General features: G+C 30.3%; 1 protein-coding gene across 3 annotated transcripts in view; it reads left to right on the top strand.

Annotated features, from left to right (window-relative positions):
• LOC140050125 (uncharacterized) overlaps window positions 1-20,320 on the top strand; it is an 85,364-nt gene that overhangs the window by 29,303 nt on the left and 35,741 nt on the right. The window contains exon 1 of one of the 3 annotated variants that reach the window (XM_072095169.1): window positions 12,346-14,527. The exons of 1 other annotated variant lie outside the window; for it this stretch is intronic. In XM_072095169.1, the coding sequence (XP_071951270.1) occupies window positions 14,460-14,527 (68 nt within the window). In that variant the 5' untranslated portion in view covers window positions 12,346-14,459. Of the gene's footprint in view, window positions 1-12,345; window positions 14,528-19,987; window positions 20,060-20,320 lie in introns of those variants that run through there. One more of the 3 variants, XM_072095170.1, reaches the window with a different exon arrangement.

The raw sequence follows: 20,320 nt of genomic DNA, 5'->3' as shown, positions 1-20,320 counted from the left end.
CTAAAATTCAATATATTTGATATTTTCTGAAGTGTATCGTACTACTTTTTTTTAGAGTAATGATTATAATTTCTATGGCTGTGGGCTGTACTACAGTATAGTAATGTGAGTGGGTAAATGATTTGCTAGTATTGTAAGAGGCATTCGTAGACTATAGACTGCTTGAATTACCTGAGTTTTTGTATTTTATAGAAACACCAATGGGGTAAAATCCTTATCCTTAAGCTAAGTGCTTATTTTATTTTCAGACCTTTCTTTCTCCCAGTTTAATTTCAACGTAGCACCCACCCAAAAAGCATCTTGGTACTTTTCACTACCCACCCTTAAAATCACTATTTGACATTCCATTCTCTAGCTACAGCACTGAAACACTGATTTCAGAATGACCAATAAAGTAGTTTTATTCAGTTTGATATCAAATAGAGCATAAAATACTTGTTTATCTAAAATTTAATGACTGAATTGTTTTGCGATGAATGCTATAAACCAAAGCTCAAGATCGAGACACTTAAATACAAGTTGACAATGATTATAGAGTTGTCAATCAAAGGCAATAATTAAGAAGGAATTGTTCCATTATCAAAAGAAATGTAATTGTCACATATCACTTACAAATGAAGCCTTGATTTGTAGTTTCAATAGTTGGTATGTGGTGGTAGCGTGTTCAAGGCAGAGAGACTTATAAAGTTTGCCTTATTCAACAAGTGCGTGTTACACATTTGGTAAAGGCCTGGGGTTACTTTACTTGTGTTGAAAGCTGTTTATTAACAAGCTCAGACAAACTGAAGCCTAGTAAAACCCTTTGTAAAGTTTATTTAATAAGCAATACTATAGCATATTTTGCCAGAGCACTGTTGAAAAACAGCACCCTGACACTGACAGATACAATAGTGTAGATTCGACCCCATGATCTCAGTCAAACACCTGCACCGCACACTCTTTAGATGTTGGAAAGGCATGCACTCTAAATAAAAACTCTGTCTACACTATCAAACTTTGGACATATATTGACACAATGACATCATATCACTACCATATTTTGGCATATCACTACCATATTTGGCACATCATACATTTTTTGTCAAATTAGTTTGATAGTGTAGACAGAGTTTAAGACAACAAAACTAATTCTGTCTATTTATAAAGCTATATAAATAAAGTCTTTCTGATAGTGATACTGTTTTAGTGAAAGTACAGTACCCAACTTCATAAATGTGCAAATTGATTAAACTATACATTCTTTAACAACCTTTTAACGAGCCTTTGCCTCCCAAGAGTTAATGAATATTCATTAAGACTGTTGTTATTGTTCTGTCTTACTTGGAAAACCAGAGACTATTGTTATTTGCATGTTTCAGAAAAACTTATAGTAATTGTAGAACGACAGGAAATTAATTCTGTCTGGTTTTCGTTAAAATTATCTATTCATTCAGTTGTTTTTCTCTTTCATTTTAACATTAATACCAATTATGTGATTGGCGCCACGTATGTAGGATGTTACATTAAGGATATGCGAAAATAAACTTAATTAATGGAATGGTACAGTAATCATTTAGGAAACACCACTTTCCAAAACCACATTCAGACCAGTGACAACAATTTAGGTGATAATTTCATATGCTTTTATTACATTAGTTCATGGTCAAACAATGGTACCATTAGGCCATGTAAAAAAAAAAAATGTGTTCATCGTCATCTATAGAAAAAAAATTTGAGAGAGGGAGGGATTCTGTTTTAAGGTGCCAGGGACGAATTGATGTATTATGATTTGTTTTGTGTCATTGTGTTCCTTCTTGACTTCTATAAATTACTACAACATACACTGGGTGTTTTCAATGCAAGTTGCGAGTCGGAAAATCTGATTGTAAAGTCTGAACTCACAGACAACAAAACCTAAAAATACACAAGATCTAAATACGATTTTCTATACAAAAGCTGTTTTCATTGCCAAGGGAAAAAATTGTTAGGGGGTATACTCAGATGACATCATCAACTTTGTTTTTCAGTGGCCTTATAATTACATTAATTCATGGTCAGACAATGGTACCATTATTGACAATGTTGAATTTTATGGTAATGATTTCTGATATAAAAGTAATGTTGAATCAATGAAATGAAGTACTGTTTATGAAATATGTTGACCAATTGGGAACGAAAGTATGTACACATTTTTAACATACAAAAGTATTTTGTGACAGGAAATACTTATATAAATATTGCAATATATTTTCCAAAATGTTTGTGCAACTGTCCATTTCGCCTACTCAAATTAAAACATGGATAATTTATTTGTTTTTTTCCAAAAATAACATGTTCAAGTCCTCTTAAAAATAAATCTAAATATTTTATAAATTTTAAAATCATCAGAGTAAATTAATTAATGGAACTTAAAAACTGTAAAGATGAAGTTTGACTAATTTAAGAGAGGACCTTTTTTTGAGGTTCATTACCCTGTCAGCATCTTGTTCATTGTTGACACTTTTCTGCGAAAAGCGAAGCTTAACAAATAATATACCAATTTTATCATGACCGTATTAAAATAAAATGTAATACATCCTTTTTATGCACTTTCTGTAGCATAAATATTTATATCTCTCATTTGTTTATGTTATTCCAACTGCCGTTTCCTCTTTACAATTTTACAATACAAATTCAGATGTTTAAAAAAATACTTTCAACCCTATATATTAATATACTGTACAGGCTAAAAAATATTTTTTAAAATATTTTATGGCATGAAATAAACTGTCATCAATTTTCAACAAAAAAAAGAAAGTTAAACATATTTTCCCATAGAATTTGTTTTACTTGAAATATTAGTTCCAACAATGTAATAAATTTTTCCAAATATTTGTATGTAATTTCATGCCTTCTGTGTGATTTATACGAATGTTTTTCGTCATGGTTACTGCTATGTCACCCTCCTGCTGAGAATACAGCCTTACAAAAGGTGTGGGAAGACCAAGTTTTCACACCTTACCCCAGAGGGCACTCAGTAGACATACACTAATTAAATCCCGTCTAAAACTTCCCCATCAAACCTAAACCCAAGTTGTTTTATTATATATTTACAAGACAGATTTACTTTGGTAGACATTGATCATAATTGCTCACATTTATTGTTTTTATGAGTTTTATGATATGTTTTGTAACATGATATTTAACTTTTTTTAATTAACATGAATCTAACTGTGAGAATTAAAGTTTAACAGAATTGTGGGTAATAAAAAGATTGAATTGTGGGAAATAAAAAAAAATCTTTTTTGGCTTCAATGTATTCTATTAAATTTATATATTAACATAAAATGTAATTAGAATAAATAGTACAAATTAATTAGTTATATAAAAATGAATTATAAGATTCTAAAATATTTAAAACTATAAATCATTTATAAATTTTGTTATTACTTATATGAAATTGTATTTGCCAAAATGGTTTAATGATACCATATAAGCAAAGTTAAAATTGCTAAATCATAATAATGTTATACTATCAAACTTTACATTTACTATACTAAAGTTACCTGAAATTATATTTAATTAAAAATTCAGAATCATTGTTTACTTTGTCGAATGGTACAGCTTACGTTTCCTGTTTCCAAGTTTGAGACAGATGCAATGGGGCGTGATAACGATCATAAACCAACAGAAAAAACACAGTTTCATCACATACAACGAACACGGAGTAAGAAAGATCACTTTAGGCTATTTGAACTCTGATCTAGACTACCGCAAATTTGACTTTGAACTTACTTTTCCTATCGGAAACCTAGATCTATCCACGATCTATCTAGTGCTGTTGAGTACAGTAGCTTATTTTCAATTTTAAGTCTACTTACTAATAGTTTTAAACAATAATTGTGTGAATTACAATTCAAAACTGTCAATTATATACTTACAACACTCTTATTCTTATCAGTTGATATTTCGCTATTCACAGTTAGTCACATAATTATCAGTTTGCTTGATAATAGTTATTTATCAATATTTTGTTGTATTTAATTTAAATAGATATTTAAATACCCAACCAACTCGTCACGGTGATGAGATCTAGTGTTTTATTTAATTTCAATAGATATTTAAATACCAAACCAACCTAACTTGTCTTGGTTAAGTTCAAATCTAGTGTTTAAAAAAAATTTAAATACCAAACCAATCTAACTCGTCATGGTGTATAGTTCAAATCTAGTGTTTTATTTAATTTAAATAGATATAAATACCAAACCAATCTAACTCGTCATGGTGTACAGTTCAAATCTAGTGTTTTAAACAAATTTAAATACCAAACCAATCTAACTCGTCATGGTGTAGAGTTCAAATCTAGTGTTTTATTTAATTTAAGTAGATATTTAAATACCAAACCAATTTAGTCTTGGTAACAAGTTCAAATCTAGTGTTTTATTTAATTTAAGTAGATATTTAAATACCAAACCAATTTAGTCTTGGTAACAATTTCAAATCTAGTGTTTTATTTAATTTAAGTAGATATTTAAATACCAAACCAATTTAGTCTTAGTAACAAGTTCAAATCTAGTGTTTTATTTAATTTAAGTAGATATTTAAATACCAAACCAATTTAGTCTTGGTAACAAGTTCAAATCTAGTGTTTTATTTTATTTAAATACTGTAGATACTAAAATACCAAACCAACCTAACTCGTCATGGTGACGAGTTCAAATCTAGTGTTTTTTTATAAATTTAAATACCAAACTAATCTAACTCGTCATGGTGTAGAGTTCAAAACTATAGTATTTTATTTTATTTAAATACCAAACCAACTTAATTTGTCTTGGTAACATGTTCAAATCTATTTAATTTATCAATATTATTTAATTTAAATTTATACCAAACCAACCAGCTATTTGTATAAATTATTCTTTATTCGCCATTTATTCCATCTGTTAACATTTGTCCGGAAGTTGACATTTCTCCGGAAGTTTATTCTATACAATAACCTCCATCTGTACCAGTAGATGTGGACTTTTTAAATTAAATAATATTTACTTGACAATCAAAGCTAAAATCAATAGAAAATAATGACACTGTTTTTCTTGAACCTAATATTTATATCTGTTGAGTATAAGGCAAGCACATTCTTTAGCTTTGTCTATTTGTTGATTTTTGCAATATTATTTTGTCATCTCATAACAGCTGTTCACACAAGTTGAAATACCTTGTGGCAGACAATAGGAATCTTTAAATTAATACATGAAATTCCGTCCACACTCGTAAACCCTCTAAATATTTGCGTCAATTTCCAAGAAGCTGTGAGAAATCATAATTTGTGATTGACTATTATGAGAGAAAAAGTTCACAGACATTGAATTTCATTTTTCGAATTCTTTTATTTGCGTCTGAATCAAATCGTCACGAGTTGTATCACGTCGCTCGTAGGATTCAATGACCCTATGTGTACAGCAGTTACAAGTTTCAGATAGGTTAATATGCCGCATATGTGAACCATGCTGGCAACGTAAACACAAAGCACTGTGGGAAGGCTCTTGCCTTCGTCGTGTCCTTAGTTGCTGATTGGTCAAAGCTGCAGGCAATGGAAGGTCGTTGTGAGGTAATACTTTGATGTCGGACAGTGTTCTTGGATTATCAGTCGTGTTCAGTTGTAGGTATTCACGTCGTCATTCCATTGACTGTGAATTTTGAAAGAGACATAATAAAGCCTTACTCAGTAGTCAGTAAGTATTAATACTAAATACACTCTTAGTAGTGATGTAAATAGTTTTAGTAAGCTTAATTCTATCAATTCTAATCAAAATGCTAATCTTTAATTTTATTGTAAATACTGTACTGTATGTTGGTGAAGATACTGGGACCAGTTGCTAAAGAAGGATACAAATACAAGCTATTATAGTATAAGTATAGTAGTCTGTTCAAAGATTAATCCCAAGAAAGCTGGCTAGAGCTTCCTCCCTCCTTCCCTAGCCTACCCTTTAATTCAATCTTAATAACCCACCATTACATGCAAGTGTATAAAAAGAAGACAGGTACAGTAGGGCAGGTAACCGGGACTATGGGATTTTCCCTCACTACCAGCCCTTTCCCAGCATCTAGATTTACCCTAATCTAATGCCTAATAATGCATTAGAAATATAATATTAATTGGATTGAAATTAAATAAATTCATCTTCCAAAAACTATTTTTTTTTTAAAGTAAATTTTCTTTTGGATGATCCAAAGTCGAATAAAATTCGTAAACTTACGTTTTTTATTCTAGCTTTCGCTGGTCAACGACGCAGCTTAATCATGAGTGAGTCTCTGTGACTTGGACTTGTTACCATTAGATCTCGTATATGGTATAGCGCCATCTATAGATCGTTCAGGTTTTCCCAAATGGGATTGTCGGGGCCTCTTCTATAGATTGCGCTATACCATATACGAGATCTAATGGTAACAAGTCCAAGTCACAGAGACTCACTCATGATTAAGCTGCGTCGTTGACCAGCGAAAGCTAGAGTAAAAAACGTAAGTTTACGAATTTTATTCGACTTTGGATCATCCAAAAGAAAATTTACTTAAAATACTATACAGTGATCCAGATGAACCTTTTTACTAACTATTTTTTTAATGTGAAAACAACAAAAAAATGAAAGAAAAAAACGTTGAAAACTTATTTAATGATTATGCTTGTAATAATGCGAGGCTAGTACAGTAGTAGTAAAATATACCAATTATTTACAGAATTTTAATAGTTTATTTTTAGGCTGGAAATCACATGTGTTTTTTTATTTTATTTTCCCTTTCATTGTTACTATTAAAACATTAAGTGCTTTACAATATAACAACATATATACAGATAATCGATTATTGAATTCTTTGCTTTCTTGAACCAATAAAACACAATGGTAGAAAAATGTGCCCTGCATGTGAAAAACAAGGATGAACTTTGTAATATTTATGCAATTCTTATTCTTACACGGTTTTACCTTGCCAACAAGTTTGCATACATCGTACCTGCAAATATTTTGATTCATCTATTTCAACAGCTCACCTGGGCCTATTGACTTAATCACCGGTATTGTTTACTCAATGTCATACAAAGGTAATCCAGTAAATTCCAGAGTTGGTGCAAATTTCTGGGGCTCAAAAACTTTACCCTTACCTTTAGATAGTATTACACTATTGTAGACTTTATATAACTGCTTTGGTCTCAAATTAGGATCGACTTTTTCATCATCAATTTATCTTTGAAATTTATATATTTTATATAAATCAATTATTATATCCAATTAGAAATCATCGCTGGTCTCGTATTTTGATGAAAAATCGACGATGGTCAATGTACATGTAAGTGCGCCCTCTTACCTCTGCTGAATGTGCAACGAATATGCATCTCCTCTAAAGCATGTAACTGACCTAACATGTAACAAATGTTTATGATAAAATTGATGTTCTTGTTTTTATGAAAATTCCCATTAGCATGGCAATAAAGATCAGTGACATTTTGTTGAAACATGAATAACATTAATAAACTATAGTATTATATAGGTCTCTATTTAAAGACAATCTCCAATATCAGACCATTTTCTATGGCATGAAAAAACATGTTATACCTTGGCTATATTCATTTACAAGAACTCTTTGGCTTACATTTAAAATATGTAATGTATAATACAACTTAAGGGAAATTCTTAATATTATTGACTTGAAGTGAAATACTTATCTTCCTTAAGTGCGATTGGTGAATAAGACTGCTGGTCATTGATTAAAATTTAATCAAGTCAGCTAAATGTTCAAAATGGTCATTAATTGGAGGCAGACGTCATATCAAATCAGCATGTACTTCTATTATTAATTACTAATTAATACCAATTTCTTATCCTGTGAAATATTGTGTGAATTTTTAGAATAATGAATGAAATTATTGGTTGTTATGCTAACCACTAAAAAATGTTTTTAGCAATTTGCTTTAATTTGCATACCGCATCAATATAGTCTTCCAAGGATGATAGCTGTTCATACTAATTAATATTATGATAATGAAGTAATCTCTCTACTGCATTTCATTGTAAACTAACTCCTCTTCTTAAAGTTGTACCAGGATTGGATATCCTTGAGATAAACCACTTATAACATACTACCTTCATGTATCTAGTTCCCTATTCATGCAGGTTGTTCTACAATACAAAATGTATGATATTGACAACGAATGCCCAAACATAAAATTTATTTTTGTTTAATAATATAATATATTGTTACCTTAAATAATAATGAAATAACAAGCCGTCAAATATGATGAAATTAAATGAATGAAACAAGGAAATTAATTTTTTAAATTAAAAGGAATGTTCGTGTGGATATGTTAATGTATACCCACAGCATTGTCATACATTTGTATTCCCTTGGTCTCTTCACCCATCCCACTCCCCTCTCCATCCTTTCTAAACTTGACCTAGTGGAGCTGCTTTACAGTATACCCTAGTTGTACGTCTTTTTCCTTGATGCGTTCTTCCATAAAACTTCCTTGCTTACTCTACCTAAATTTTACCAGGTCAATAACCCATACCCCGACCAACGAAATACTGCATCCTCTTTGTTTTATAACATAAATCCAGATAAATACCCCTTGCTGAGGCATTATAAACCAATATTTACTCCATTCTGTAAAGTTTCATCTTATTCTGAATCTATTTACTGACCAGCGTTATTCTTCGGGTTTGTTGTCATACTGGTCTCTTAACTGGACGTATTATGGTCACTGACCTTTGTTTAATATTATGCATCGTGTACACATGTTTACGATCAGTGAAACAACAATTTGGACATGACCTTCAGCAAATTAACAAGATCTAAATCAACAGGTAGAATTGTAATTAATTATTCTTGATATTATTAGTACAATATTGCAAAGAGTTGGTTTAGTGTTACATAAAAAGGATATGTATGGACTATATTATTTTTTTTTATTATTATGGCCATCAATTAGTCTTAAGCTTTGTCTACACTATCAACATTTATGTGACAAAAAAATGTTATGTTCCCATATACTGTATGATGATGTCATATTTAAGCCCACTACCATATTTGGAAACATCACACTTTTTTGTCAAAGTAGTTTGATAGTATAGACAGAGCTTAAGCCATGAGAAGTGCCATACTGTAAAATGTAGTTTCGAAATGTATAGATTATAATAATAAATGCAATAACAAATGTACTGTATGTTAATTGGCATAATAATAATACCACATTTATATAGCTCTATACATGGTCGAAGGCACTTTACATTTGTAAAAGCATAATGATAATTTGTTGCTCTGCAGACAGTACTGTTTTAATCTCATATTATATAATAATAATAGTTCATTCTTATATAGCGCATATATGCAAGCTCTCAATGCGCTGAACATTATTACTCCAGTCATTTCCTGATCAAACACCTATGGAAACATACTCCCATATATGCAGCTGGTAATCAGCGCAAAGTTGTGTCTTGATCTAACCGGGTTCCCAATTATACACCTGGGTGGAGAGAGGCAAACATAAGTAAAGTATCTTGCCTAAGGATACAAGAAATGCGACGAGAGTTGGATTCGAACCTCGGTCTAACGATCAGTAGTCGAACGTCCAACACAGAGCACCACACGGCCTCACAAATAATAATAATAAATAAATGTTGAAATAAAGTCAACATAGATATTGGTGTGGGTGTGGTCAACCAGTTTAATACAAATTGTTATGCTTTTAATTGTTAAATAGACATTGTTATTTATTTTTTTATACAAAATTGTATAATTTTTATTGGACATAGTTCCAACCATGTTCTTTAAAAGCATTCACATAGATATTTTTAAAGTTTTTATACTGTAGCTGAGTGACAGTTTCAAGTGTCCATTTTCTCAGCATTTCAAGTTTCTGAATCTCGAGAATTTAATTTCCGACAAACGGTCGCCATACTGTCGCCGTAGAATAGAACAATTCATGTTGTCCATTGCTGCTATCTAGGACCACATGTTATTCAGTAGCACCTTTGCCAGATAACCCCTATCAATATTTAACATTAGTTAAATACTATTTAACACTTTGGTGATAGCTTAATCGTTCATAGTACAGATGAAATTCCTCGCTGTGTAATTACTTACTGTGGTCATTTTAAACATTGCTGTTCTCAGCTATTTTAGTCAACTTTAAAGGTTAGTTTGTATGTGTAATTTATAATAAATTGGTTTGTTTTCAGATGGTTTTAGATATTAAAAATATTAAAGCCAAAAGTACATGTTGGGTTGTCTAGCATTATACCAGTTTAAATAGTGTAGATTATTAGCTAACATAGCAAATTGATGCATAAAGGAGTAACAGATAAGCCCTCACTGGCTAAAACCAGGACCCTTAGATCTCAACGGGACCCCATAAAAAAAATCAAATCTGAATACATTTTAAGCCAGTGCTGTTTCATGTTTAGGTAAATCCAGGTTTTATGTTAAGCCACACTTATACCATGGATATCTTAATACATTTTACAATGCAGATATATATGTAAATTCTTAAACAGCCGATAGACAATGCACTGCATGTGTTTAATAATAAAAAACTGTATGCTTTACCTAGCATGGATTACCTTTTAGTCGTGGGAACTAATTTAACTAAAAGGTTGGTTTTTCTCTTTTATTGTGACTAAATTCTTTGTGGCGCTTTCTCTATTAGGAGTTTGAAAGGTATTGTGCTCTTTGTTAAATATGTCAGTTGTACAATAGTATTAAATACATGTTTACTATAATAATACAAAAAGGTAGATATTGTGGAATTTGTAATATTGTGTAGATAATTTAGTAATGATAACTGATGGATATTTTCTAGCGTTTGAAATGCATTCTGGGACCACTTTTTCCATTTTGGGTAAGCCTATGTCCGGGTTTGAGAAAGTTTTACAATTTTTACCATGCTTACCATTTGTTTAAGATGACTGATGTAAAATAAATACATTGAAAGCTACTGTGCCTGTTCAGACCTACTGAGTCATGGTTTTGTATCATACTGTACACAGCATACAATTCTATAGGTCTAAAGATAGCTCAAGTTATCATGGGTGGTTCCATTATTTTGTAAAAAGAGGATCACAAACATGTCAAAAACAGATATCAAAATGTAGTTCATAATTAAATTTTAGCTGTTAAAGGCTGGAGTGCAGGGCCCTAGTGCTGGTCCCTTAACGCTACCCTTGATTATTATAACATTAACTGCTATATAATACTATTAATTTTAAAACCTACAAAACCATAATGTCTGAAGATACCCTATTTAATTAAAGCACAATCAAACAGGTGATGAGACAGACAATAAAACAATTTAAAACACATCAATCTATGTTTGTGTGTGGTAAAACACATAATTGTTACTTCCTGTCCAAGTATATGAGTATAGTATTCTATCACCACATGGAAAAGGTCTGCTATTGTCGCACATGACCGACCAGCTGTGACCCTTTACTCTCAACATCAAATATCCCAAGAATGTTCTTGTTTGATCAGGGTTTTGTTCAAAGAAAAGAGAGCGAAAAAAGAAGTTTACTGCTGTTTTTGCGAAGGTAAAAATCTGTTATATAAGTTAAGTATTCTGTTGATTGGTCTCATGCTTTGTGTGTTATTGTTGAAATAATAGCTTTATTGTTTAACTTTTAGAGGTCTTTTGTGTTGAATGTCCTTATTCAAGTACAGTTAATTAAATGAAGTTGTAAACAATTCTGGTAGATAGTTTAATTTCTTTATTGAATATTGTAGAGAACAACATAGAGAATGAACTCATGGACAGCTTTAATGGATGAAAATATTGTATTTTTCATTTTATCAAAAATTCTCTTTAATATTATTATTCAACATATTCATTTTTTGCCAAGCAACAGCTTCTGTCCCTTCCAATGGATGTTCCCAGTATCCATGATAAACATGTTTACTGTATGAATTTATTTCTCTGATATACTTTACAAACTGATATTTCTGTTGTTTGATGACCAATAGATATTTCCTTTCCATCATTTTTGGTTCTGGGTTTCTTCTTCTTTTTCTCTTTCTTTCTCTTCTTCCATTTAGGAGCAAACTTCATAGTTGAAAGCCTACTGCTCCACTAGCTATAATACTGCTGTTGCAATTTAAAAAAAATTTATTTATTTTTTTCATACTGTGTGTGGGTGTGTGAAACATTCTTTCCCTTCCTCTAAGAAAAATAAAAGTTTTCATTAATACAGTACCAGACTTTATAGTTGGTGTGTTATGGTAATAATATATTGCCTAAAATATTTTATATTTAGGCTTGATTTTTTCCCTTTTCTATGCGCAATAAATAGGCTATCTGTTTAAGTATGTTAAGCTCTAATCAAAGTGACCTCAAGTCTCTCTAGATTAATGAATGATTATCATTGTGAAAACAATTTGGGTATTGAGTTCAGCCAGCAAGCTTTTGTTCCTCTCAGTCAGAGCACCAATTTGTCGCCACTTAACTCCAAGACATAGTAGAAAGACTAAAAGATGCCCACCTATGGTTACTAGGCCTCTTGAATTGTTTCTTAGGCCTCGGGTTGTACAATCCCAGGCATAAATCTCACATTTTGAATGGACTCAAATCGTGATGTCCAAGGCCTAGAATCTTTAAAATGAAAAAATACTATTGTTTTTACTGATGAAAAATTAAATAGGCATGTTGTAAATTATAAATGACACTGATTCCTTTGATTATAGTATCTGGGAGGTAGTTTGGTTTTTTAAATGATTTTTATCAGTAACAGAAATTAGAATAAAGTAAATTAGTAAGGACGTTTCACAATGAGCTTAAAGATGTATTGTATCCCTGAAAAAATAAATTATAAAATGTTTTTGTTGTTGAATATGCTATTTAAAGCTTAACTTTGACCTTAAATTTGATTGAAAAAAATGTATTTACCTAAAAAATTGTAATTCAAAGCAAAAAATAGTCAAATTGGCTGCAGTGCCAGCCAGTGGGTTTTTGGTTGAATTTAACAATTTATTTTGTCATTTTATAAGTGAAAACATTAATTTTTTCGGGGTTTTTTTTCTACGAAAGTAACTTTATTAAAACTACAAAATAATTCATTCAAAGTCTGATTTTATTAATCTTTATTTTTCATGTTTTTGGGGGACAATACATCTTTAAGTGGTACCATGTTTATGAACTTTTAATTACCAATGTTGTAATTGAGTTCTATTATAGGTGCTGTAATATAGTTGTTGGACATCAGCTTTTATCATTACACGGTATTAGAAAATACAGAGCATTGTGGTTCTTTTGTCTTTCTTCACCAAAACATTTCTCAGAAATGCAAATTGAATGGCTAAATCTTTAACTATAAAATGGTCTTTAGGTTTAATTTACTACAATGGCATTAGTAGCCCAGCAAACAATGTTTACAGAAAACCACTGAGCTAGCCAGCTCATACCTTTGAAACTAATAATAGGGTAGAGAAACAATCAAAACATTTCAAATCACTTAAAAAAAAGTTTATATCTACATGACATGTCTCTTAAGCTCTGTCCACACTATCAACAAAATGGGATGTGCCCATATATGGACATGATGATGTCATATCACTACCATATTTAAGCATATCACTGCCATATTTGGGCAAATCACATTTTTTTTGTCAAACTAGTTTGATAGTGTAGACAGGGATTTATGGTAGTTTTTTTGTGCTAATAAAATGTTATGCAGACTATTAATACTAATAGGATGTAGAGTAGCTCACTAGCCCAGGCTATTACAAGAAAATTTTCCTGTATTTACTGTGTTAAAACTGTTTATTTAGCCTGATTATTACATTGAAGTAACTTGTTTATGTACTTGTTCTATCTAAATTCTTTAGCCTAATTATATTGATAACCTAAATACAATGCATCCGGCTGGGTGCCGAAAATATCATCATTTATCCACTTGTGTTACAATGTTATTTTATGATAAATTCACTAATTATGATACATATCGTTATGAAGATGTTGATTACATTTTAAAATTCGAAGAATAGACGGATGTTGTTTAGGACAATTTTTGGAATTCATCCAATCCAAGGTCACTGATAAAGTTCATTGACCTCATATTTCATTTTCAGGGGTCGTTTTTTGATGATTAAACCCACAATTTGTTTACTAGATAAGTTTAGGATGGTCGGCCAATTAGAGTTGAGGAGTGTTATTTATCATGACTCTAAACCTGTTTTGATTGGTTAATGTATGAAACTGGTTGTGTAAAAAAATTAGTAATACAGAAAGTAAAACCATTTGTCGTATTCGATTGGGAACTTTTTGTATTCGAATTGTAAATTTGTGCTCAACAGAAAGTCATTCGAATAGAAAACGTTGACAACGAAAGCTTTTTCGCTAAGAACAATCTCAACGCTCAAATACTCCGTTAAAGAAGTACTCAACGGAAAAACTACTCAACGGTCCACTCGAATACGACAATTGATAAAATATCTAGTATAAATGATCAATCAACTCTTTACTGATGGTTAAATATGAATACATGTTTTCAACGCGCCATCCGCGATTGTATAACAGTAATAACGGCAGTATGTAAGTACCATGCTTTTTTGTTTTGCATTGTTTTTTTTTTTTCATATTTATTTCATTTATTTTGTCTTTATACAAGTGAAAACATTATTTTTGTACATTTTCTTTTCTACGAAAGTGATTAACTTTATTAAAGCTGCAAAATGGACTATTCTCAGAGTCTGATTTTTTTAATCTTCATTTTTCATAATTTTGGGGGACAATACATCTTTAACATTGTATAAAGTATAAAGTACAGAGTTTGTTTAAATCGTATTTGTCTTTCATAATTCCAGTTGAACACTAATATTTAATTAAAGGTCATAAAATTAATGATGTATTCTGACAGCTATGCACTTTTCTTTTAAAGTATTCTATAATAAATGTTTACTTTTAGTTTCTGTCAATTAGAATTTAAGTAATTAATGGAATTCTAATTTTGTTTGACTTTGGAATAAAAATACCTCATTGGAATTTTCAATTGTTTTTTTATATAAATACCTTAACAATATGTTCCTTTGTTATAAATTGTTTGTCCTCGCCCATATTGTACTGTACCAATAGCTGGGTAATCAACAGCATAACTGTTTACTGTTCTTCATATGACATTGCTAAATGTGCCCACATATTATTTACAGTATTACTGGTTAGTTTTTACAATACCGTATCGTATTAAAAGGGAATAAAAAAAAGTTAAGAATAAATCAAAACAGTCTTGTGACTTGAAAAACAAGAATATAATAGAATTACAATACACGTGTTTATTAGTATTATGTTAAAGTGTCAATCCTGGTTGATTGACTGCAGTCTAAATATCATTGTCAATCATACCGCCCTTATTAAAGCTGTAATTGATAGTACCTGGCTGGTTTAGTATCTTTCAGTGGCAATATTTGTATCACACATTTTTAATAGCGTTTGATTTCAGTTTTTATGATGCTTGTTTTTGCAAGAACATTATTGTTGAGGCTGCATTACTTTTAATAAATTATTTTTTTCTCAAGCCATACTAGTAATAATGATACAGTCAAATTTCCCAATACCGGACACCCTTAGGCTGGCATAATATGTCTGGTTTTTCAGAAATGCTAAGATTTGTTAATGTAAAAACAGAATTGGGACCTTTTTGGCCATTAAGAAAAGTATTGTTTTAAGAAAGAGTTTTTCGGGTATACTATTGAGGAAATCGACTGTGCACTAATACATTTATGCTTTAAACTACAGAACCTGATCTTAAGCTCTGTCTACACTAGCAAATATGGAACGCCGTTTACGCAACATTTCGATGATATGAATTTTATGACGCGATATGTGAATGAAATGCATCGATATGAATTGAATGGCGTGATATATGAATGAAATGTTTTGAATTGAATGCTTTGAATTGAATGTTTTGAATGAAATGTTTTGAATGAAATGTTTTGAATTGAATGTTTTGAATAAAATGTTTTGAATGAAATGTTTTGAATGAAATGTTTTGAATTAAATGTTTTGAATGAAATGTTTGAATTGAATTGAAAAGTCAAACTATTGGCGGCGTATGTCATTCCCGCTCGCGATTTTTTTTTAACCTCTTAATAGGCCTAAGCATGGGTACCCTCATCTCCTTTCAACGCTGTCATCAATATGAATCCTTTACAGAGACTCCCTAACAGACCTGAAACATTGGAATACATATTTCCGAACCCAGGTCTGTTAGGATTCTCTGTAAAGGCAGCGTGGAAGAAAGGAGATGAGGGTACCCAGGCTTAGGCCTAAGAGGTTGAGAAAATAATCGCGAGCGAAAATGACATACGCCACCAATAGTTTGACTTTTCAATTCAATTCAAACATTTCATTCAAAACATTTCATTCAAAACATTTCATTTAAAACATTTCATTCAAAACATTTCATTCAAAACATTTCATTCAAAACATTTCATTCAAAACATTTCATTCAAAACATTTCATTCAAAACATTTCATTCAAAATATTCAATTCAAAGCATTCAATTCAAAACATTTCATTCATATATCGCACCATTTAATTCATATCGATGCATTTCATTCACATATCGCGTCATAAAATTCATATCATCGAAATGTTGCGTAAACGGCGTTCCATAAGCAAACTTTATGTGAACAAAAATGTGAAGTGCCCATATGGAGAAGATGATGTCATATCACTACCATATTTAGGAACATCACTACCGTATTTGGGCACATATTTTTGTCAAACTAGTTTGATAGTGTAGATAGAGGTTAAAATAAAATGCAATGGATAATTGAGAGTAATCAATTTTTTTTTAACAGTTTTATTCTTAAATTCTTTTGATGTAATATGCAGCTACTAAATATTTGATAATAATCTTTTATTATCATATATTAGGTTGCATAGTTTGTACAACCTTGCATATCCTAATTACGTTGTATTTGTGTAACACTCAATATTCACAAATTTAATCATTTTAATATTAGTATGAAGCCTAGCCAAAATTGTCAAGGCTTCATTATTTTCATGTATGTTGTTAATATAGTTAATAACCACAAGACGAATAACAAGGTGAAAACAATAGTAATATCGATTAAGAATTTACTAATACAGGCTGTGTAAAATTTTATAGCAACTATTAAAATTGTTAAAAAATGTTGTTTTTCACGGGAAATAAAACCTAATTAGTAGAATTGTTGTCTAAAATTGGACCGTTTCTTGTTTAAATGTAGAAATTGTATTAAAAAAAATATTGAAATGTTGAAATTTGCATCAAATTAGGAATATCTCAATGTGGGTAAAAATTTATCTTTTGAAAAAAAAATAATCAAGGAACCAAATTTGTCCATTTTGGATGAGTAGATGTTTATTTCAATGATTAGCTCTTCATTTTAATAGTATAAACTTTATTGATACAGTAATATTAATTTAGGTATTTGTATAGCGCCAGTATCAACTAAACCGAAGTAAAAATCAAAGGCGCTATTAGATGTTTAAAAAATGCGTTTTAAGTTATTTTTTTAAAAATAGCAGTACTGTATATTGTTCTGTAAATAATAAATACCTTAATTTCTACTGGCAAAGGAAAGGAAATTAGCAATCATTCATTATCAGCTATTAAAAGACTCTCTTTCATAACATCTTTTAAAAGGTTTTCTCCTACGCTGTCTCATTGTTCATTCAAAATCGTCGTTAGTATTTTTTTTTCCCCTTTAATATGATGTGTTCCGGAAGTTTCTTTTGTGAGCCTTCTTTGAAGTGTCTTTATAAATGCTAATAAGGTTATAATTATTAAGTGTTCTTGAGAAATGTATTGTTTATTATCTCAATCTCATCATATGTATAAACATATAAACATGATGTCATTATTTAAATAAAATTGTAGCTAACTTCTAAATGTATTTTGTGCTATTTATAAGGCTTGGCTCTTAAAAACATTGTACCCTGAAGACTAAAACCTGAACCAATTTTCTCGTAGCTTTCTATTTAATAAAATTGACAGAAAAACAAGAACATTTCCTTTACATCAGAATATAAAGAAAGTAAGCATTAGAACTAGAACATTTACATAATGATGATAATGTACCATTAAAATTTAACTTGAATTTAACCAGAATTTAATATATTTTTTGCAGTGTTTATTGCTTTCATAATTATGTTTAACGTGAATTTAACCAGAATTTAATATATTTTTTGCAGTGTTTATTGCTTTCATTATGTAGCAAAGAGGAGTAATAAAATCTATTATTATCGCCATTTAATAATATTGTAATCGATCCAGTCTAGTCTAATAATATTGTAAATAGTTATGTTAACTCCTGTACAATTTTAAAATAAGTCCACCACAATCTGCTGTGAATGTTCAGGACAGGACCTTAATCCTAAACCATATTTTTTTAGCATACAGTAAATATAATATTTTTACAAAATGGCTATAGCAAAATAGTGTAACCAGTAGTCTGTATAGGCGTATAGGATGCAGATAACATAGCGAGTTACCGATAGGTGGGTGTTAACAACAGACTCGCCATGTTTGATGTAGCTTTGCGTAACAATACCAAACTCGGTGGCAAGATATTTGCATTAAATAATTTCGCTTGTTAGCTCCTACTACACCATATTGAACAAATTACGTATTAATCATCTTGGTATCTTGTTTATTGTTGGTTTATTTAAACAACACATTTCTTTGTGAAGTACTTCTTGTATAAGAAAGGTATGTCTGCTGTCTATTAATAGCTGTACAAATTAGCACATAGTTAATGATTCACTGTGTCTCTATTTGTATTGTCTTTTATATAAGTCATGCTATTCATTACTCAATACAAATGCTATAATTAATTAAATACTAATCAGGTTTCTGTCTGGTTTCTACTAGTGCCTGGATTTTCTTTATTATGATGAAATATATCAAGTGCTGTACAGTCAACTTTCTGTTTTAAAATACAACTCAATGATATTGAGTACATTTTTGTCAAAAAATGTTTTTTTCAACTTATTGTGTTTTTAAACTAAAAAACATGAGTTAAAAGAATATTGAGTAAACCATACAATACTATTTATTTATAATAATATTGAAAGATTTTGCTTTCTAAACTTCTCATTTACGAACTTTCTCATTTAAAAACGGCTTTTATTTCAAATAAATGGAAGGTCGATTGTAGGTAACCTTTATGCAACTCCCTGCTTTATGTTTCTATTAAAATCATATTAAAATATTGAGTTGGTTTTGTTAATTTCACTACAGTACTGGTCTACAACTTAACTGCAGACCTAAAAACTATAATATTATTTTTTTTCCAATTTATTTAGAGCCTTTGGTTTAGTTAATTTTTTTTTTTAATAGTTAGATTTAATTTTAACTTTTTTTGTTTGTGTATACTGTAATGGATTCTAGAAAATAACATTTTAAACAACAATTTAATGTCCCTTTGCTAATATCATTGTTAACATTATTAAACATTAAGTGATAATTAGATTAGGGTTCTTTAATTCAACATGCCTGATACAATAATTTTGTCATCATCCTTTCTTAGTAAGTTCATTTGCATATGAAATAACCTTTGCAACACAGATATTGATTTTTTCAACCTGTGACAATAATCTTATTTGTCATTGGTCAGAGGTTAAATTAATTTTCCTAATATTAAGTTAACTTACAAAGATATTTTTTTAATATTATACTATTTTATATTAATCTTTATTTAGTAAGTAGAAACACTGATTGTAGTATGGATACAGTATGTTTTTCCCACTGTTTGTAGTCAAGCTGACTAAAGCCGGCTTACCTTGCCATGGCCTGCCTTACAGGCTTTATGATTGGTTAAATTTGGCCAACAATGAGTGGCTAGCATTTGTTTGAGATCGTTGATGCTTGGTAGACCTCTGCTGCTTATTCGGTAACTGGTACCTTTCATAGCACATAGGGACTTTTATTCAGAGAGACATCATTTCACTGTTGTTTTCATATACATTTGCCAGATAGTGATTTCAACTATGAAGTTTATTCCTTTGCTTTTTTGGAATAGTTTTATGGAGTTTTTATAATTTTGTAAACTTACTATACTAGGATTGCAAATGAATACTGTAAGTACATTTTGAATATAACTGTCTTTATATTAATTGAGAACTGGTAATCAACACACCCAGTAAATTAAACAAATTAACAGTGATGTCGTCATCAATTTATCCGCCGGGTGAGAAATAAACTATTTATAGTTATTTATTTTATTCATGATTTTTTATTTTTATAACATTTATTAGTGGTGGATATAGAGGTGGTTTAAACCTTATTGTAATATAAAGTAATATAATACTTTAGTACTAATGTAGAAACACGGTTTATTG

The sequence above is a fragment of the Antedon mediterranea genome, chromosome 5 (genome assembly GCF_964355755.1).
Source record: "Antedon mediterranea chromosome 5, ecAntMedi1.1, whole genome shotgun sequence".
NCBI lineage: Eukaryota > Metazoa > Echinodermata > Crinoidea > Comatulida > Antedonidae > Antedon > Antedon mediterranea.
Note: the sequence above shows the minus strand (reverse complement) of the source record. Positions and strands in the feature narration are given on the sequence as shown.